This window comes from Amblyraja radiata, chromosome 1 (assembly GCF_010909765.2).
Source record: "Amblyraja radiata isolate CabotCenter1 chromosome 1, sAmbRad1.1.pri, whole genome shotgun sequence".
Classification (NCBI taxonomy): domain Eukaryota; kingdom Metazoa; phylum Chordata; class Chondrichthyes; order Rajiformes; family Rajidae; genus Amblyraja; species Amblyraja radiata.
The window spans coordinates 126,694,681-126,717,558 of NC_045956.1; the positions used below are offsets into that span (position 1 = coordinate 126,694,681).

Consider the following 22,878-nt stretch of genomic DNA (forward strand, 5'->3'; position numbering starts at 1 on the left):
GATTCGAATACAGTGGAAGGGCAGGTAGTATTGAGGAAGCAGGGAGGCTGCAGAAGAACTTGGACAGGTTGGGAAAGTGGGCAAAGAAATGGCAAATGGAATGCAGTGCAGCAAACTGTATGGTCATGGACTTTTGTAGAAGGAATAAAAGCGTAGACTACTTTCTAAATATGGAGAATATTCAGAAATTATAGGAGTAAAGGAGCTTGGCAGTGCTAGTGCAGGATTCCCAGTAGGTTAGAATATAAAAGCAGGAATGTAATGCTCAGGCTTTATCGGGTGCTGGTGAGGCCACATTTGAAATATGATGAGCAGTTTTGGCCCCATATCTGAGGATGTGCTGGCTTTGCAGAGGGTCCAGAGGAAGTTTACGAGATTAATCCCGGGAATGATTGGGTTAATAGATGAAAAGCATTTAGAGTCATAGTCATAGAGTGATACAGTCTGGAAACAGGCCCTTCGGCCCAACTTGCACACACTGACCAACATGTCCCAGCACACTAGTCCCACTTGCCTGCGCATACCCCTCCAAGTCTGTCTGATCCATGTACCTGTCTAACTGTTTCTTAAACAATGGGATAGTACCAGCCACAACTACCTCCTCTGGCAGCTTGTACCATACACCCACCACACTTAGTGTAAAAACGTTACCCCTCGGATTCCTATTAAATATTTTCCCCTTCACCTTGAACCTATGTCGTCTGCTCCTCGATTCCCCTACTCTGGGCAAGAGACTGAACATCTACCTGATCTATTCCTCTCATGATTTTGTACACCCCTATTAGATCACCCTCATCCTCCTGCGCTCCAAGGAATAGAGACCCAGCCTACTCAACCTCTCCCTATAACTCACACCTTCTAGTCCTGGCAACATCCTCATAAATCTTTTCTGAACCCTTTCAAGCTTAACAATATCTTTCATATAACATGGTGCTCAGAACTGAACGCAATATTCTAAATGCGGTCTCACCAACATCTTATACAACTGCAACATGACCTCCCAACTTCTATAATCAATACTCTGACTGATGAAGGCCAATGTGCCAAAAGCCTTTTTGACCACCTTATCTACCTGCAATTCAACCTTCAAGGAACCATGCACCTGCACTCCTAGATCCCTCTGCTCTACAACGCTCCCCAGAGGCCTACCATTTACTGTGTAGGTCCTGCCCTTGTTAGACGTTCCAAGATGTAACACCTCACACGCCTCTGTATAAAATTTCATCAACCATTCCTCAGCCCACCTGGCCAATCGAACAAGATCCTGCTGCAATCTTTCACAACCATCTTCACTATCTGCAAAACCATTTACTTTTGTATCATCAGCAAACGTGCTAATCTTGCCCTGTATGCTCTCATCCAAATCATTGAAACATAGAAACATAAAAACATAGAAACATAGAAAAGAGGTGCAAGAGGAGCCCATTCGACCCTTTGAGCCAGCACCGCCATTCACTGTGATCATGGCTGATCGTCCCCTATCAATAACCCGTGCCTGCCTTCTCCCCATATCCCTTGACTCCACTTGCCCCTAGAGCTCTATCTATCTCTCTCTTAAATCCATCTAGTGATTTGGCCTCCACTGCCCTCTGTGGCAGGGAATTCCATAAATTCACAACTCTCTGGGTGAAAAAGTTTTTTCTCACCACAGTCTTAAATGATCTCCCCTTTATTCTAAGACTGCGGCCCCTGGTTCTGGACTCGCCCAACATTGGGAACATTTTTCCTGCATCTAGCTTGTCCAATCCTTTTATAATTTTATATGTTTCTATAAGATACCCCCTCATCCTTCTAAACTCCAGTGAATACAAGCCTAGTCTTTTCAATCTTTCCTCATATGACAGTCCCGCCATCCCAGGGATCAATCTCGTGAACCTACGTTGCACTGCCTCAATCACAAGGATGTCCTTCCTCAAATTAGGAGACCAAAACTGTACACAATACTCCAGATGTGGTCTTACCAGAGCCCTATACAACTGCAGAAGAACCTCTTTACTCCTATACTGAAATCCTCTTGTTATGAAGGCCAACATTCCATTAGCTTTCTTTACTGCCTGCTGTACCTGTAAGCCAACTTTCAGTGACCGGTGTATAAGGACGCCCAGGTCTCGCTGCACCTCCCCCTTACCTAACCTAACATAACCTAATTGATGTAGATGACAAACAGTAACAGGCCCAGCACCAAAAGCTGAGACTAGTCACTGGCCTCCAGTCTGAAAAGCAACCTTCCACCATCACCCTCTGCTTCCTTCCATGGAGCCAATTTGCTATCCATTCAGCTATCTCTCCTTGGATCTCCTGCGATATAACCTTCAAGAGCAGCTTACCATGCGGAACCTTGTCGAATCCATGTACGCAACATCTACAGCTCTGCCCTCATCGACTGTTTTGGTTACATCTTCAAAAAAATCAATCAGATTTGTGAGATGACCTCCCACGTACAAAACCGTGCTGACTATCCCTATTCAGCCCTTGCCCATCCAAATACCTGTATAACCTATCCCTCAAAATAATCTCCAGTAACTTTCCAACTACAGATGTTAAGCCCACTATAGTTCCCTGCAGCTCTTCTTTAAAATAGGCACAACATTTGCCACTCTCCAGTCTTCCGGCCCCTCCCCTGTATTCAAGGATGACTCATGAATTTCAACCAGTGCTCCCGCAATCTCCTGTCTAGTTTCCCGCAATGTCCTTGGATATATCTGATCAGGCCCTTGAGGATTGTCCACCTTCATACACGACAGTGCCTTCAGTTTTCTTCGATGGTAACACTGACTGCTCTCAAGACACTTCCATTGACTGACCCAAGTTCCTCCGTCCTACTGTCTTTCTCCTCGGTAAATACAGAGGAGAAATGTTCATTGAGGACCTTGCCGATCTCCTGTGGCTCTACACAGAGGTGACCGCTTTGATTCCTGAGAGGTCCCACTCTCTCTTGTTACCCTTTTCCCCCTTATGTATTTAAAAAATCTCTTGGGTTTGTCCTTAATGCTACCCACCAGAGCTATCTCCTGGCCCCTTTTTCCCTTCTGATCTCCATTTTCAATTTATTCCTTGGTTCCTGAAACTCCTGAAACTTGATCTCAACTACCTGCCCCATGCATCCTTCGTGTTTTTGACCAACGCCTCAATTTCCCTCATCAACCAAGCTTCCTTACATTTGCCTGATTTGCCCTTCACTCTAACGGGGACGTACACATCCTGAGCTTTCTTCAGCACACTTTTAAAAACATCCCATTTGACCGATGTTCATTTCCCTCAAATAACTTGCTCCAGTTAACTTGAAACATAGAAACATAGAAACATAGAAATTAGGTGCAGGAGTAGGCCATTCGGCCCTTCAAGCCTGCACCGCCATTCAATATGATCATGGCTGATCATCCAACTCAGTATCCCGTACCTGCCTTCTCTCCATACCCCCTGATCCCCTTAGCCACAAGGGCCACATCTAACTCCCTCTTAAATATAGCCAATGAACTGGCCTCGACTACCCTCTGTGGCAGAGAGTTCCAGAGATTCACCACTCTCTGTGTGAAAAAAGTTCTTCTCATCTCGGTTTTAAAGGATTTCCCCCTTATCCTTAAGCTGTGACCCCTTGTCCTGGACTTCCCTAACATCGGGAACAATCTTCCTGCATCTAGCCTGTCCAACCCCTTAAGAATTTTGTAAGTTTCTATAAGATCCCCTCTCAATCTCCTAAATTCTAGAGAGTATAAACCAAGTCTATCCAGTCTTTCTTCATAAGACAGTCCTGACATCCCAGGAATCAGTCTGGTGAACCGTCTCTGCACTCCCTCTATAATCTCTTGAGCAAGACCTTCTCTCATACCCTCAAAGTTGGCCTTACCCCAGTTGAGCATTTTAACACATGGTCCCTCTCCGTCCCTATCCATAACTATCATACACCTAATCGAACTGTGGTCACTGGTCTCAAAAGGCTCCTCCACAAACACTTCATTAACTTGCCCTTCCCAATTTCCCAATGCTAGATCCGATGTTGCCCATTACATGTGGGGGCCTCTACATGCTGCTTAAGAAAACTCTCCATTGCACTCCATTTAAACCCTTCACTCTATGATTTTCCCAGTCAATATTGGGAAAGTTAAAATCCCCTACTACAACAAACCTATTTGACATGCAGCTATCTGCAATTTCCTGGCATATTTGTTCTTCTAATTCCCATTGACTATACAGGGTCTGTATAGCATTTACCCCCAACAAGGTGATCATCCCATTCTTGTTCCTCAGCTTCACCCATATAGCCTCTAGACGAACCGACCGTAATGTCACCTCTGACCACAGCCGTGACATCTTCCTTAACCAACAATGCAAACCCCCGCCCCCTTCTATTTCCATCACCCCTGTCTCTCCTGAAGCTCCTGTATCCCAGAACATTGAGCTGCCAGTCCTGCCCCTCCCTTAACCAGGTTTCAGTCATGGCTACAACGTCCTAGCCGCTCGTACCTATCCATGTCCTGAGCTCATCTGGCTCACATGTCAGGCCCTTGCCTTAAAATACAATTATGTGTAGTTTAAACCAACCCACTTTCCTCGCCCTCCGCATTTCACCTGCCTATTCTGTCCACTAACCTTTCCCCACACCACCCTCCATACCAATGTCTAGCCTCTCACTTGCCTCTGTCCTGTACTAGATACCACCCCCCTGCCAATCTAGTTTAAACCCTCCCGTGTAGCATTAGCAAACCTGCCCGCCAGGATATTGGTCCCCCTCCAGTTAAGGTGCAACCCGTCCCTTCTGTACATGTCACCCCTGCCCCAGAAGAGATCCCAGTGATCCAGAAATCTAAATCCCTGCCCCAAACACCAACTCCTCAGCCAAACATTCATTTCCCCAATCTTCCTGTTCTTACCTTCACTAGCACGAGGTACTGGAAGCTACCCTAAGACCATTATCCTGGAGGTCTTACTTTTCAGTCTTTTACCCAATTCCCTAAACTCGTGTTGCAGAACCTCCTTCCTCTTCCTACCTATATAGTTTGTGTCAACATGCACAGCAATCTCCGGTTGCTTCCCCTCCCTCTCGAGGAGGCCGTCAACGCACCATCCTGGAGTCTCGCCTGCTGCCGCAGAATCTCCTATCCACAACTCTGACGATGGAGTCTCCCATTACTATGGCTCTGCCTGACGTCACTCTTCCCCGTTGAGCCTCAGCACCAGGGTAGGAGTCACAGCCCTGGCCATGGTCGTGTCGTCTGCTCCGACAGCTCCCAAGAGGGAGTACCTGATTTCAGTAGGTCTAGCCACTGGTGTCTCCTGCACTCCATGCATACTTCTCTTTCTCAACGTCACCCACGTTCGCTCATCTTGTATCCTCGGTGTGACAACCTCACTGTAGGTTTTGTTCAGGAAACTCTCGATTTCCCGGATGGTCCTGAGGTCATCCAGCTGCTGCTTCAGTCCCCTAACACGGTCCTTCAGGAGCTGCACCTGGACACAATATCCGCGGGTATAGTTGTCAGAGGCACCAAGCAGTGCCCCTGACTTCCCACATCCAGCAAGGGAGGCACTGTAACAACTTGTCTGCCATTACTTCAGTGGACAAATCACTAATTACGAATGAGACACGAAGGAGACACTAATTACAAATTGAAGGCTCTAGGCCTTCACTCGCTTGAGATTTGAAGGATGAGTGGGATCTCATTGAAACCTACCAGGAGATGAAAGGCCTAAATAGAGTGGACATAGAAAGAATGTTTCCAGTAATGGGAAAGTCTAGAACTAGAGGGCACTGCCTCAGAATAAAAGGGCGTACCTTCAGTGTGGAGATGAGGAGGAATTTCCTTAGCCAGAGGGTTATAAACCTATGGAATTCATTCCCACAAATGGCCGTGGAGGCCATGACCTTGGGTATTTTTAAGGTGGAGATTGGTAGGTTACATAGAAACATAGAAAATAGGTGCAGGGGTAGGCCATTCGGCCCTTCGAGCCTGCACCGCCATTCAATATGATCATGGCTGATCATCCAACTCGGTATCCTGTACCTGCCTTCTCTCCATACCCCCTGATCCCTTTAGCCACAAGGGCCACATCTAACTCCCTCTTGAATATAGCCAATGAACTGGCCTCAACTACCTTCTGTGGCAGAGAATTCCAGAGATTCACCACTCTCTGTGTGAAAAATGTTTTTCTCATCTCGGTCCTAAAAGATTTCCCTCTTATCCTTAAACTGTGACCCCTTGTTCTGGACTTCCCCAACATCGGGAACAATCTTCCTGCATCTAACCTGTCCAACCCCTTAAGAATTTTGTAAGTTTCTATAAGATTCCCCCTCAATCTTCTAAAATCTAGCGAGTACAAGCCCTTGATTAGGAAGGGCATTAAAGATTACACAGTGAAGGAAAGAGAATGAGGTTGAGAGGGAAAATTAGATCAGTCATGAATGAATGGCAAAATAGACTCAATGGGCAAAATGGACTAATTCTACTCTCATGTCTAATGGTTCTCCCATAGGCTGCATGAGTTTCTTCCTATGGCCCAAAGACATGCTGGTTGGTAGGTTAGTTGGCCATTAAATTGTCTCGTTTGTACAGCTGATTTATAGGACAATAATACAGGATTGATATAGATGCGTGCTTGATGGTTGGACTGGTCTCATTGAGACAAAGAGCTTGTTTCGTGCTGAAAGCCTGTTCTGTAACTGGACACTATTAAGGCTCAGTTGTGGCCAGTTTGGTGGTATTGGTGAGTTTCAGCATTCATCTGATACATTCATCTGCACCTTGAATCACAAACCACTTGCTCCTCAGAAACGTATGACAATTTAACCCAAGTATATTTCTCACGGTGAGAAACACGGCAAACCGGTCTGTTGAGGTTTGCTGTTCCAAAATATGACTCATCTTTCTCGTTCATCTGCAAAAAAAACAACATCATACCTACAACTTTTTCTCTTTCTTTTAGACATTTCTTGCACACAAATGACTGTTAGATTTCTGAGAATTGCTACTTTATTTGAATAGGTGCTGCTTGGAGAACAAAGTGTATTGTTAAACTGAGTTGGCACATTGTTTTGACTGATTAAATAGTATTGGATTAGCCTGCGCATGAATTGCAGGGAGATCTGGGTGGAAGACTGAAGGAAGAGCTTGGAAGGTATGAATCAGGCGGCAAACAAAAAATGCCAAGTAATTTCACAAATAAGAGTCCAAGTCAAATGTTGTATAAAGTGTTAGTAGAAAACGTGTTTTAAGTCTGCACCTGATCTTCTGCCCAACTCAATGAATTCAGATCAAGAAATTGTATTTTTCTTTTTTAAATCCTTGTTCAATCAAGAGAGCCTGGCTCCTCAACTCAGCCAGGAGATGAAGCTGTGGAGGCTGAGCAGCGATACCTCATCCCTCCCCCAATGGCCACCTTCTTCCATAGGCTCAGAGTCTTACAGTGTGGAAACAGCCCCTTTGGCCTATCTTGCCCACACCAACCAACAGACCTTGTCCCACCTGCCTGCATTTGGCCCATATCCCTCAAAACCTATCCTATATATGTATCTGTCTAAATGTTTCTTAGATGTTATGATAGTACCTGCCTCAACTACCTCCTCTGGCAACCCTTTCTATATACCCACCACCCTTTGTGTAAAAAGGTTGCCCCTCAGGTTCCTGTTAAATCTCCATCCCCCCCCCACCCCATCCCCCCTCACATTAAAACCTATGGCCGTAGGTACTTGATTCCCTACTGTGGATAAAAGCCTCTGTGCATTTACCCCATCTATTGCCCTCATGACCACATACACCTCTATGAGATCACCCCTCCTCCTCCTGTGCTTCAAGGAATAAAGTCCTGGACTGCTCAATCTCTCCTTATAGCTCAGGCCCTTGAATCATGGCAAAATCCTCATAATCTGGTCGGCACCCTTTTCAACTAAACAGCATATTTCCTATAACACGGTGATCAAAACGGAATACAATACTCCAAATACAGCCTCCCCAGTCATGTACAACTGTACAACTGTAACATAATCTCCCAACATCTATACTCAATACTTTGACTGACAAAAGCTGATGTGCTGAAAGCCTTCTTGGCCACCCTTTCTACCTGTGATACCACTTTCAAGGAACTATGGACCTGCACTCCCACAACCCACTACTCTACAACACTCCACAGTGCCCTGTCATTCACTGTGATAGTCCTGCTCTGGTTTGACTTCCCAAAATGCATCAGCTCACACTTATCTGGATTAAACTCCATTAACCATTCCTCAGCCCTACAACCCAACCAATCAAGATCATGATGTAACCTTTGATAACCATCTTCGCTATCCATACCACCCAGTTTGGTGTCATCTACAAATTACTGACCATGTCTTGTACATATAAATAAACCGTTGAAATAAACAGCAAAGGGCACACCACTAGTCACAGGCCTCCAGTTGTGAAAACAAACTTCCACCCTCTGCTTCCTTCCATGAAGCCAATTCCCTATCCAGTTGGCTAGCTCTCCCTGGATCCCATGCAATCTAACCTTCCAGAGCAGACTATCAAGTTTGCAGAACCTTGTCAAATGCCTTGCTGAAGTCCATACAGACAACATATACGGCTTTGCCCTCATCAATCTTTTTAGTTACATTTTCAAAAAACTCAGAATCATGAGACACGATCTCCCATGTACAAAACTGTGCTAACTATCCTTAATCAGCCCTAACTGTCTAAATGCATATATATAATTCCTCCCGCTCCTTTTGCTCCCACTGCTCTTAAGACTATCCTTGGGCTCTAGGTCTCCTTGTTCCTCATCTTCCAGCACCAGCTGTGCCTTCAGTTGGTGAGTCTGCTCCGCTTGTAATGGATGATAGAGTCATAGAGTCATACAGCATGGAAACAGGCCTTTCAGCCGACGCACACACCGGCCAACATGTCCCAGCTACACTAGTCCCAACTGCCCGATGATGAAAGCTTCACAGCTGCTTGGTGTGCACTGCAGGACGATCTCGGGCTGATACAAGCAAGGAATCTTGAAGAGAGCATTTTCCACTGCTGCCCTGGTATATATGTGGCTCTCATTATGTTGCCATTCAACTAGCATTGCTAAAGGGCATGTACGTGTGAAGAGTCACAGAGTTAGAGGTTAGCCATATTCCGCAGAATCCATACCTCTGGGCCATGCCAACCATTGTGGTATGGATTTCCTCAGGGTGAACAAGTCATGTGTGTTTCTTGGAAAAATGGCTTTCATCATCAGGAAATTCTACTTGTGACCCACAATAACCTGTACATCCCATTAATAAGTAAGTAAGTTTAAGTAAGTAAGTAATTTATTGGCCAAGTATTCACATACAAGGAATTTGCCTTGGTGCACCACCCACGTAACAACATGACATACAGTGACAGTTACGAATCGCTCAGGAAACACTAAACATTAATAATAATAAAACATTAATGATAAAACACCATTTCTCCTTCTGTAGTCCTGCACCAAACACTGAAGTATGAAAAAGATCTTGGTTGAGCAAAATCTATTGTCACAGCCCATGTCACAAACCCATTCCTTGACATTTAGCTCTATCTCCTTCCCTGGTCCCTAACTCAGCATCCTATTCAACTCGAAGCACAATTGAAGGTCAGATATAATTCCAAGGGCCAAACTGTCTACTTTGATGTAACAATGGCTATGAAGGGGGCCTGGGCCTATTATAGAAACATAGAAACATAGAAGATGGGTGCAGGAGTAGGGCATTCGGCCCTTCGAGCCTGCACTGCCATTCAATATGATCATGGCTGATCATCCAACTCAGTATCCTGTACCTGCCTTCTCTCCATACCCCCTGATCCCTTTAGCCACAAGGGCCACATCTAACTCCCTCTTAAATATAGCCAATGAACTGGCCTCAACTACCTTCTGTGGCAGAGAATTCCACAGATTCAACTGTGAAAAATGTTTTCCTCATCTCGGTCCTAAAAGATTTCCCCCTTATCCTTAAACTGTGACCCCTTGTTCTGGACTTCTCCAACATCGGGAACAATCTTCCTGCATCTAGCCTGTCCAACCACTTAAGAATTTTGGAAGTTTCTATAAGATCCCCACTTAATCTTTTAAATTCTAGCGAATACAAGCCAATGTGTAGGTAATGCGAGTAAATGGTGTAGGTTGTGGCCAGACCAAAGGAAATGGCTTCAGCAGATGCAGGTAATTATGCAAGAGTGTCGTGGGGTGGGGGTGGGTGGGGGGGTGAGGGAGTGGGGTTGGGTGTGGGTGTGGGTGTGGTAGATCTGCATTCTGGCAAAGAATGTGTGAAAGCTGACCCAATTCTTTGGATCTTTTTTCTAAGGAGAGAATCAACTCGAGACAGAATAACAGGCCTTTACAGGATCCTGTCAAGGTTATGGTATTGGAATGGGGGGAGAAAAAATGGAGGGAGAGAAGTCATGGTTGGATTCTCCGTTTGTTCTCTAATTCCGATGGCATAGTTGAGAGTCAATCTAAGAAAGGTCATCCCACCAAACTAGATATAAAGAAGGAGCATGAGATGATGTTTTTGATCATATCAATTGCAAAGGGGTCACCTATGGCTAAAGTTTTGGTTATCTCCCTCAATATTCCTTATGCTGCACAAGGCCAAGTGTTGTTTACTAATGCTCTTGTGAAGTGCCTTACTGTATTAAAGGCACTACAGTGTATAAACATAATCTGCAGCTGTTTCTTTTAGGTATGAGCTTATATTTTGTAAGCCATGATGCAAAATTTAATTCCAATCAAATACGTAATATTGTGGTGGAAATAAACAATAGACAATAGGTGCAGGAGTAGGCCATTTGGCCCTTCGAGCCAGCACCGCCATTCCATGTGATCATGTCTGATCATCCCTAATCAGTACCCCGTTCTACCTCAGAAGATTGTCTTCCATAAATCCTTATGAGAAGGATGGCAGGTTTCATAAATACCATTTTAACTATATTTTTTAACAATAATATCTTTCCTGGTATCTTAAAACTGAGGCTTTATTTGCCAGCTGCTTAACCTACAACAGTTAATATTGTGAATCCCCAAGACAGATAGCTTGCATTATAAAGTCCGCGTTCCTTCCCTAGAGCTCTCCTTTTTTTGGTCACTGGTGGTCATGCAATTCCATAAACATACAGTTTCATCGGCTGCTGCTGATAACACAACATTGCCATCAGGACTCAATGCCAAGTGCAAAACTCTCCCTCTGTGACCTGCAAAGAAAGAACATTGCATTAAATGATTGTTATTTCAGCATGAGTGCGAGAAATCAACTGCGGCACGGCATAGACATCAGTCACAACATGACGTATATATAGTACTTGCCTCCATTCACTCGCATTCGATAAGGTTGACAACAGAAAATACTAAAGAATTCTGCTATCTTGTGGTTTATCAGAATGCAAGATTACATGTTTGACAGACATGAAAAACCCAAACAAACTGCAGATGCAAGAAATCTAAACCAAAAATTGAAATGCAGGAAATACTCAGCAGGTCAGACAATACATGTGGTGAAAGAAACAAAATAAACATTAAAATTGATGCTTTTCATCAGAATTAATAAAAGCTGAAAATCAAAAATATTGTTATTTTCATTGTAAGGGGTTAGTCATTCGGCATAGCCCATATCCCTCAAAACCACTCACTGCTTCCTTCCATGAAGCCAATTCTGTATCCGGACTTGGATATATCTATGCCAGGCTTAGAGCCATCTCCCTGGATCTAACTTTCCAGAGCAGACTACCATGCTGAACCTTCTCAAAGGCTTTGCTGAAGTGCATAAAGACAATGTCTACGGCCTTGCCCTCGCCAACCTGCTTGGTTACTTCTTCTAAAAACTTCAAAAAATTAGATTTGTAAACCATCTTTATTATCCCTAATCAGCCTTTGCCTCCCAAAATGCAGATGTATCAAATCCTTCAGTATCCTCTCCAGTAACCTACCTACCACCGACTTTTACTTGCAGCCCTTGTTAAATAGAGGCACAAAATAAGCCAACCTCCAGTCATCCGGCACTCACCCGTATCTAATTATGATTTATATATCATAGTCAGAGCTCCTGCAATTTTTTCTCTAGCTTCTCACAGTGTCCTCAGATATATCTGATCAAGCCCAGGAGATTTATCTATTCACATAGATAAGCGGAAGATCAGCACCTTCTTGATTGTAAAAAGAATAGTCCTCAAGTTATCTCCATTTCCTGTCCTAGGTTCCCTAGACTTCATGTCTTGCTCCACAGAGAAAAAACATAGGAGAAATACTAATTGACCTTGTTCATCTCCTCCTCACATAGATGACCACTTTGGTCTCCGAGGGACCTTATTCTCTCTCTAGTTAACTTATTTCCCTTAATGAACATAAAATATCTTTGGATTCTCCTTAATCTTAATTGTCTCTTGCCCCCTTTTTTGCTCTCCTGATTTCCTTAAGTTTTCTCCTTTAAACTCCTCCAGAGACACACGATCCCTGCTGCCTACACCTGGCCATAACTCCTCCGTTTACCTGACCAGAGCATCACATTTTCTTGTCATCCAAACTTCCTTTCTCCCATTTGCTTGGCTCTTCACTTCAACAGGAGCGTGCAGGCTCTGAACTTTCACCATCACATATTTAAAAGGATCCCACTTTCCAGGTGTCCCTTTGCCTACAAACAATCTATTCCAATCAACTTTTGCATGTACCCGTCTAGTACCAGCAAAGTTGACCCTGCCCTAATTCAAAATTCAAGATTGCAGAGAAGGAGAGGGGTGGAGAGAACTAAGGAAATGTCTCTGACGACACTATTGTTAGTGTGTTGGCTGAGAGGAGTTGGTGATGGCATATTAATTCCCATGTCACTCAGCTGCCACTAACTTTAATTCTTCATCCTACTCACATACCTAACTACAAATTTATCCTCTGATGTTGTTCCAATGAAGCCCAAAGTGAGCTTAAGGAACAGCCTTCCATAAGAAACACTGACATTCTAATGTAAGCTATCTGATGAAGGTTCCCAACCTGAAACGTCAGTTATCCACTTCTAAAGATGCTGCCTCACCCGCTGAGTTACTCCAGCATTTACTGTCAATTTTTGTAAATCACTATCCGTAGTTCCTCGAGTCTAGCCTTCCTTTCTTATTAAATTGCATAATGTGCTGCCAGTTATTGTTTCCACTAATCACCTCCCAGCCTCTGTTGCTGTCTGCAGCCCTCCCTCCACCACCTGGCTCCATCTGCACTTCAACCACCCCTCACCTGCATGAAAGGTCTTGGTTTAAAATGCCGACTATCCCTTTGCCGCCACAGGTGCTGCCTGACCAGCTGAGCTCCCCCAGCAGCTTATATTTTACTCAACAATGTGACAAATCTTGTCACATTTTACAGTCATCAGGACTCAAGACTAAATTTAATAATTTCAGATAGCCAGTCTTTAATATAGAACTTACATATAGGACATGCAAGATTATAAATCTGTAATGGTAACTTTATTTATCTCACTCTGCAGATGCTGCCTGGTACACTGAGTAATTCCAAATTTCTCTTTTATTTCAGGTTACTAACAACTCCAGTGTTTTGTACCTCACAATTCTAGCAGTCTTTTTTCCACATTTTCCATGATTTTCCATATTGATTATTATCTAATCTGATTGGATAGCATGCAAAACAAGGAGAAAGAGAGAGAGAGAGAGAGAGAGAGAGAGAGAGAGAGAGAGAGAGAGAGAGAGAGAGAGAGAGAGAGAGAGAGAGAGAGAGAGAGAGAGAGAGCCCCTCCTTATCAACGCTCCTGCCCTCCCCCCAACTTTACCCCTGGCGGCCCAGCCAATTTGACCCAGGCCAGACTCCCCACACGCTGTGACCCCCCAGCGGCACTGTCCTTTTACAGTCGCTTCCCACTTTACAGCCACTTCCCACTTTACAGCCGCTTCCCATCAGCTGCCAGCAATGAGCGATAGACTTGGCTATCTCTCAGTACAGCAACATCATTCTTGACAATTTAGCGACAATGGAAGGTCTGGGAGAATGGCAGTGAGATTGAATTGGACATATGGGAACTGATGGTGATTGTTGTGATTATATTGCTGAAAGAATGGATGCAAAATTAGAATCAAAATATGAAATTCTGACCACAAAACCTAATTGCAAAGTTAAATGTAATAATTCCACGGCCATATTATAAAATTCGGTATTATCTTACTTGTGATCTTGTATCTACGTCTTGAATGCAGCTCCCACTTTTTGTGTCCCATATACGTAAACGTCCATCTTCCATTCCTCCCCCAACGTCAAGAATTCGAGATTGCATGGGCACCAGTTCATGGCCTATTAACAAACATATTCAATTAGCAATAAATAATAGATTTATTTTCTTGATCATCTATATAGTTTTCTTCTGCATAAATAGTAAACGTAAACATGTATTTATATTAGTCAAATTGTGCCTGAATGTTATATTAGCCAAAATGTTCAACTCATCTGCCATTTCCTTTTCCACCATAATAAATCCACCTGTTTCTGTCTTCAAGGGACCCACATTTATCTTAACTAATTTTTTCCTCTTCCCATACCTAAAGAAGCTTTTACTATCCGCCTTAATATTCTTGGCTAAAGCACCTGGACCTGATGGTATACCCGGCCGTGTTCTAAAAACCTGTGCGGACCAACTGGCGGGAGTTTTTACGGACATTTTCAACCTCTCACTTCTGAGGTCTGAGGTCCCCACCTGCTTTAAAAGGGCATCAATTATACCGGTGCCCAAGAAGAGTAAGGTGACGTGCCTCAATGACTATCGACCAGTGGCACTAACGCCGGTGGTGATGAAGTGCTTTGAGAGGTTGATCATGGAGCAAATCAACTCCTACATCGACAAAAACCTGGACCCACTGCAGTTCGCGTACCGCCACAACAGATCAACGGTGGATGCGATCTCGCTGGCCCTCCACTCCGCACTGGACCACTTGGACAACAAAAACTCATATGTCAGGCTGTTATTCATTGATTACAGCTCGGCATTTAACACAATCATCCCCTCCAAACTTGTTACCAAACTCGCAGAACTGGGTCTCTGCGCATCCCTCTGCAACTGGATCCTCGACTTCCTCGTCCACAGACCACAGTCTGTTCGTATTGGTGGAAATGTGTCAGCCACAATAACAATCAGCACGGGAGCACCTCAAGGCTGCGTGCTCAGCCCCCTGCTGTACTCACTCTATACCCATGACTGCGTAGCGAACCACAGTGCGAACTCCATCATCAAGTTCGCTGACGACACCACTATTGTGGGGCGTATCACTGATGGGGATGAGTCAGAGTACAGAAGAGAGATCGAGCAACTGTCCATATGGTGCCAGCGCAATAACCTGGCCCTCAACACCAGCAAAACCAAGGAACTGATTGTGGACTTTGGAAGGAGTAGGGGGGGGACCCACAGCCCCATTTATATCAACGGGTCGATGGTTGAAAGGGTCAAGAACTTCAAATTCCTGGGCGTGCACATCTCTGAAGATCTTTACTGGTCCGAGAACACTAACGCAATTATCAAAAAAGCTCATCAGCGCCTCTACTTCCTGAGAAGATTACGGAGAGTCGGATTGTCAAGGAAGACTCTCTCCAACTTCTACAGGTGCACAGTAGAGAGCATGCTGACCGGTTGCATCGTGGCTTGGTTCGGCAATTTGAGCGCCCTGGAGAGGAAAAGACTACAAAAAGTAGTAAACACTGCCCAGTCCATCATCGGCTCTGACCTTCCTTCCATCGAGGGGATTTATCGCAGTCGCTGCCTCAAAAAGGCTGGCAGTATCATCAAAGACCCAAACCATCCTGGCCACACACTCATCTCCCTGCTACCTTCAGGTAGAAGGTACAGGAGCCAGAAGACTGCAACAACAAGGTTCAGGAATAGCTATTTCCCCCTCAGCCATCAGGCTATTAAACCTGGCTCGGACAAAACTCTGATTATTAGCAACCACTTTCTGTTATTTGCACTACCAGTTTATTTATTTATGTGTGTATATATTTATATCATGGTATATGGACACATTTATCTGTTTTGTAGTAAATGCCTACTATTTTCTGTGTGCTTAAGCAAAGCAAGAATTTCATTGTCCTATACAGGGACACATGACAATAAACTCACTTGAACTTGAACTTGATACTTTATCTTTTCTCCCGCATTGCCTTTTTAATTACCTTCTGTTGATCTTTAAAAGGTCCCCAATCCTCTGGCTTCCCACTCATCTTTGCAATGTTATACGTCTTCTCTCTTATTTTTATACACTCCTTGACTTCCCTTGTCAGCCACGGTCGCCTCTTACTCCCCTTAGAATCTTTCTTCCTCTGTGCAATGAAATGATCCCGCATCTTCTGAATTATTCCCAGAAACACCTGACATTGCTGTTCCACCGTCATCCCTGCTAGGGTCCCTTTCCAGTCAACATTGGCTAGCTCCTCCCTCATGCCAACATAGTCCACTTTGTTCAACTGCAATACTGACACTTCCGATTTTACCTTCTCCCTCTCAAATTGCAGATTAAAACTTATCATATTATGATCACTACCTCCTAATGGTTCCTCTACCTTGAGTTCCCTTATCAAATCCAGTTCATTACACAACACTAAATCCAGAATTGCCTTCTCCCTGGTAGGCTCCAGAACAAGCTGCTCCAAGAAACCATCTCGGAGGCACTCTACAAACCCCCTGCCTTGGGGTCCAGTACCAACCTGATTTTCCCAATCTACCTGCATGTTGAAATCACGCATAACCACCATAGCATTACCTTGGTTACATGTTATTTGTTACTCCTGATGGAACTTGCACCCTATCTCCAGGCTACTGTTTGGGGGCCTGTAGATAATTCCCATTAGGGAATTGCAATATAGTAATATAGCTCCACGACTCCAGGCTGGTGTCCCGTCAGTCCAGGCAGGACTGTAGGGTAACCCAGCGAGACAGACAGAGTTGAGTTGCATTTAGTGCTGGATTGAGCCTCTGATGCATCGTGTGTGTGTGCGTGTGTGTGTGTGTGTGTGTGTGTGTGTGTGTGTGTGTGTGTGTGTGTGTGTGTGTGTGTGTGTGTGTGTGTGTGTGTGCGTGTGTGCGTGTGTGCGTGTGTGTATGTGTGTGTGCGTGTGTGCGTGTGTGTGTGTGTGTGTGTGTGTGTGTGTGTGTGTGTGTGTGTGTGTGTGTGTGTGTGTGTGTGTGTGTGTGTGTGTGTGTGTGTGTGTGTGTCCGCCAAGAAATTGTGTCCACACATATTTTGAAAGCGTTTTCTGTGCATGTTCTATTTCATTCCATTTTCTCAGAGAGAGCAGGAAGCTCTTTCTTCCTGACTCTTGGTTTACTTTGATAATAGGAACAATGAATGCTAAGACAAGTCTTTACAAAATAATGGACAGATGGACAGTGAGACCAGGAAAAATGTGGTTCCACTCTCTTCCTGTCTGCCCTTGTGCAATGTTAGTACATCTCTCTGCTCTAAGAATGTGAGCAAGGGCAGTCCTAGCCCCAGTGCCAATTCAGTGTCTTGTAAACTCCTCCAGTGCATCAGGACTGAAGACTCCCTCACAAGGAGAGAGATGGATTGATGCCAGAAAAATATTTATCAGATAGACCACATCACGAGAGCATTGGTGATAGAACTCTACCTCTGCCTGATTTGTAGAAATGATTGAGAACAGATAACAAAAATACTTCTTGTACATCAGCTGCAATAACTAAATACATTATGTGGTGTGGGAGATGGCAAATGTTTTAACTCAAGATAGGCAATAGATCCTTGTCTAATAATTCATGCAAACATTGCACAAGGTCAGAAAGGTAAAGCATAGAACCACATTTGTCCTGGTCTCACTAGCTACCCATTTTCTCCAAAGGACCAGCTTGACTTGTTTTTCTGTTCACTGTTTCTATTATCAACAGATACAGGACCCAAAGCTTTGATACAATTAATTGGTTTTATTATTAAAATTAATCCGAATTATTTCCAAAAAGAGCTTCCTTTTAGGTAAATTTGCTGGGCTTAAGGCTGACTGACTTTGCATACCTGTAATTAGAGTATGTGCATTTCAATTTGAGAATTTCATTTTCTTAAACTCACATTGGCAGACCTTTCACTTTCACAAAGATTTGTAAATGTTTAACCAGAGTAGGCAAAACTGCAGGTCCTAATGCTGGCTTGCATCGCCAGTAAAGTCTGAGACTATCATGTTGACCTGACTCTTACATGTGCTTTGGTCAGAAACATTGTGAATGCTACTTTCAGTTCAGAATAAGGGGAAATCCAAGTCCCGGATGATTTATGAGCCTAAAGGTGCGTGTCAGGAGGTAATTGTGGAAAAGCATTGAATTTTAAAGGAGTGGCCAATTATGAATGGTCAAAAATATCATCCTTGACACAGATATACACAGACTGTATGCTGCACTACTGTAGAGAGAGAGAGAGAGAGAGAGAGAGAGAGAGAGAGAGAGAGCCCCTCCTTATCAACGCTCCTGCCCTCCCCCCAACTTTACCCCTGGCGGCCCAGCCAATTTGACCCAGGCCAGACTCCCCACACGCTGTGACCCCCCAGCGGCGCTGTCCTTTTACAGTCGCTTCCCACTTTACAGCCACTTCCCACTTTACAGCCGCTTCCCATCAGCTGCCAGCAATGAGCGATAAACTTGGCTATCTCTCAGTACAGCAACATCGTTCTTGACAATTTAGCGACAATGGAAGGTCTGGGAGAATGGCAGTGAGATTGAATTGGACATATGGGAACTGATGGTGATTGTTGTGATTATATTGCTGAAAGAATGGATGCAAAATTAGAATCAAAATATGAAATTCTGACCACAAAACCTAATTGCAAAGTTAAATGTAATAATTCCACGGCCATATTATAAAATTCGGTATTATCTTACTTGTGATCTTGTATCTACGTCTTGAATGCAGCTCCTACTTTTTGTGTCCCATATAAGCAAATGTCCATCTTTCATTCCTCCCCCAACGGCAAGAATTCGAGATTGCATGGGCACCAGTTCATGGCCTATTAACAAACATATTCAATTAGCATTAAATAATAGATTTATTTTCTTGATCATCTATATAGTTTTCTTCTGCATAAATAGTAAATGTAAACATGTATTTATATTAGTCAAATTGTGCCCGAATGTTATATTAGCCAAAATGTTCAACTCATCTGCCATTTCCTTTTCCACCATAATAAATCCACCTGTTTCTGTCTTCAAGGGACCCACATTTATCTTAACTAATTTTTTCCTCTTCGCATACCTAAAGAAGCTTTTACTATCCGCCTTAATATTCTTGGCTAGCTTCATACTTTATCTTTTCTCCCGCATTGCCTTTTTAGTTACCTTCTGTTGATCTTTAAAAGGTCCCCAATCCTCTGGCTTCCCACTCATCTTTGCAATGTTGTACGTCTTCTCTCTTATTTTTATACACTCGTTGACTTCCCTTGTGAGCCACGGTCGCCTCTTACTCCCCTTAGAATCTTTCTTCCTCTTTGCAATGAAATGATCCCGCATCTTCTGAATTATTCCCAGAAACACCTGACATTGCTGTTCCACCGTCATCCCTGCTAGGGTCCTTTTCCAGTCAACATTGGCTAGCTCCTCCCTCATGCCAACATAGTCCACTTTGTTCAACTGCAATACTGACACTTCCGATTTTACCTTCTCCCTCTCAAATTAACCATATAACATATAACCATATAACAATTACAGCACGGAAACAGGCCATCTCGGCCCTACAAGTCCGCGCCGAACAATTTTTTCCCCTTAGTCCCACCTGCCTGCACTCATACCATAACCCTCCATTCCCTTCTCATCCATATGCCTATCCAATTTATTCTTAAATGATACCAACGAACCTGCCGCCACCACTTCCACTGGAAGCTCATTCCACACCGCTACCACTCTCTGAGTAAAGAAGTTCCCCCTCATGTTACCCCTAAACTTCTGTCCCTTAATTCTGAAGTCATGTCCTCTTGTTTGAATCTTCCCTATTCTCAAAGGGAAAAGCTTGATCACATCAACTCTGTCTATCCCTCTCATCATTTTAAAGACCTCTATCAAGTCCCCCCTTAACCTTCTGCGCTCCAGAGAATAAAGACCTAACTTATTCAACCTATCTCTGTAACTTAGTTGTTGAAACCCAGGCAACATTCTAGTAAATCTCCTCTGTACTCTCTCTATTTTGTTGACATCCTTCCTATAATTGGGCGACCAAAATTGTACACCATACTCCAGATTTGGTCTCACCAATGCCTTGTACAATTTTAACATTACATCCCAGCTTCTATACTCAATGCTCTGATTTATAAAGGCTAGCATACCAAAAGCTTTCTTTACCACCCTATCTATATGAGATTCCACCTTCAAGGAACTATGCACGGTTATTCCCAGATCCCTCTGTTCAACTGTATTCTTCAATTCCCTACCATTTATCATGTACGTCCTATTTTGATTTGTCCTGCCAAGGTGTAACACCTCACATTTATCAGCATTAAACTCCATCTGCCATCTTTCAGCCCATTTTTCCAAATGGCCTAAATCACTCTGTAGACTTTGGAAATCCTCTTCATTATCCACAACACCCCCTATCTTGGTATCATCTGCATACTTACTAATCCAATTTACCACCCCTTCATCCAGATCATTGATGTACATGACAAACAACAAAGGACCCAACACAGATCCCTGAGGCACCCCACTAGTCACCTGCCTCCAACCCGACAAACAGCCATCCACCATTACCCTCTGGCTTCTCCCATTCAGCCACTGCTGAATCCATCTTGCTATTCCTGCATTTATACCCAACAGTTTAACCTTCTTAACCAACCTTCCATGAGGAACCTTGTCAAAGGCCTTACTAAAGTCCATATAGACAACATCCACTGCTTTACCCTCGTCAATTTCCCTAGTAACCTCTTCAAAAAATTCAAGAAGATTAGTCAAACATGACCTTCCAGGCACAAATCCATGTTGACTGTTCCTAATCAGACCCTGTTTATCCAGATGCTTATATATATTATCTCTAAGTATCTTTTCCATTAATTTGCCCACCACTGAAGTCAAACTAACAGGTCTATAATTGCTAGGTTTACTCTTAGAACCCTTTTTAAACAATGGAACAACATGCGCAGTACGCCAATCCTCGGGGACTATTCCCGTTTCTAATGACATTTGAAATATTTCTGTCAGAGACCCGGCTGTTTCTACACTAACTTACCTCAATGTCCTAGGGAATATCCTGTATTCTTATCCTGGAGACCTGGAGACTTATCCACTTTTATATTTTTCAAAAGTGTCAGTACTTCTTTTACTTTGAAACTCATAGTATCCATAACTACTCTACTCGTTTCCCTTACCTCACATAATTCAATATCCTTCTCCTTGGTGAATACCGAAGAAAAGAAATTGTTCAATATCTCCCCCATCTCTTTTGGCTCTGCAGATAGCTGCCCACTCTGTTTCTCCAATGGACCAATTTTATCCCTCTTTATCCTTTTGCTATTAATATAGCTGTAGAAACCCTTTGGATTTACTTTCACCTTACTTGCCAAAGCAACCTCATATCTTCTTTTAGCTTTTCTAATTTCTTTCTTAAGATTCTTTTTACATTCCTTATACTCCACAAGCACCTCATTTACTTCATGCTGCCTATAATTATTGTAGATCTCCCTCTTTTTCCGAACAAGATGTCCAATTTCCCTTGAAAACCAGGGCTCTTTCCAATTTTTACTGTTTCCTTTCAACCGAACAGGAACATAAAGATTCTGTACTCTTAAAATTTCCCCTTTAAATGTCCACCATTTCTCTTCTACATCTTTCCCATAAAACAAAATGTCCCAGTCCACTCCTTTTAAATCATCTCGCATCTCATCAAAGTTAGCCTTTCTCCAATCAAAAATCTCAACCCTAGGTCCAGTTCTGACCTTCTCCATAATTATATTGAAACTAATGGTATTGTGATCACTGGACCCGAAGTGCTCCCAAACGCATACCTCCGCCACCTGTCCCATCTCATTTCCTAACAGGAGGTCCAGCACTGCCCCTCCTCTAGTAGGTACCTCTATGTATTGCTGCAAAAAACTATCCTACACACATTTTACAAACTCCAAACCATCCAGCCCATTTACAGAATGTGTTTCCCAGTCTATGTGTGGAAAGTTGAAATCTCCCACAATCACTACCTTGTGCTTACTACTAATATCTGCTATCTCCTTACATATTTGCTCTTCCAATTCTCGTTCCCCATTTGGCGGTCTATAATACACCCCTATAAGTGTTGCTACACCTTTCCCACTTCTCAGTTCCACCCAAATAGCCTCCCTAGATGAGCCCTCCAATCTATCCTGCCAAAGCACTGCTGTAATATCTTCCCTGACTAGCAATGCAACACCACCACCTCTTGCCCCTCCAATTCTATCACACCTGAAGCAACGAAATCCTGGAATATTTAGTTTCCAATCACAGCCCTCCTGCAACCATGTTTCACTGATCGCCACAACATCATACTTCCAGGTGTCTATCCAGACTCTAAGCTCATCCACCTTTCTTACAATGCTCCTAGCATTAAAATATGCACATTTAAGAAACCCCCCATCTCTTCTTCTCTGTTTATTTCCTTTTTTTTCTTTCTCCTCTTGTGTCCGAGTGCTTCCCTTTTCTGCTTCCTGCCTCCCATTCTGTCTACTAGCTTTCTCTATTTGAGTCCCTCGCCCCAACCATTCTAGTTTAAAGTCTCCCCAGTGACCTTTGCAAATTTCCCCGCCAGGATGTTGGTCCCCCTCGGGTTCAAGTGCAACCCATCCTTTCTGTACAGGTCCCACCTTCCCCAAAAGAAGTCCCAATGATCCAGAAACTTGAATCCCTGCCCTCTGCACCAGTCTTTCAGCCACGCATTTATCCTCCACCTCGCTCCATTCCTACTCTCACTGTCG

General features: G+C 43.7%; 1 protein-coding gene across 1 annotated transcript in view; it reads left to right on the forward strand.

Annotated features, from left to right (window-relative positions):
* LOC116982387 (granzyme K-like) overlaps positions 1-11,795 on the forward strand; it is a 33,949-nt gene extending 22,154 nt beyond the window's left edge. Inside the window, exons 6-7 of the mRNA XM_033035623.1 lie at positions 5,357-5,467; positions 11,695-11,795. Of these exons, the coding sequence (XP_032891514.1) occupies positions 5,357-5,467; positions 11,695-11,795 (212 nt within the window). The remainder of the gene's footprint in view (positions 1-5,356; positions 5,468-11,694) is intronic.
* The last annotated feature ends 11,083 nt before the right edge of the window (positions 11,796-22,878 follow it).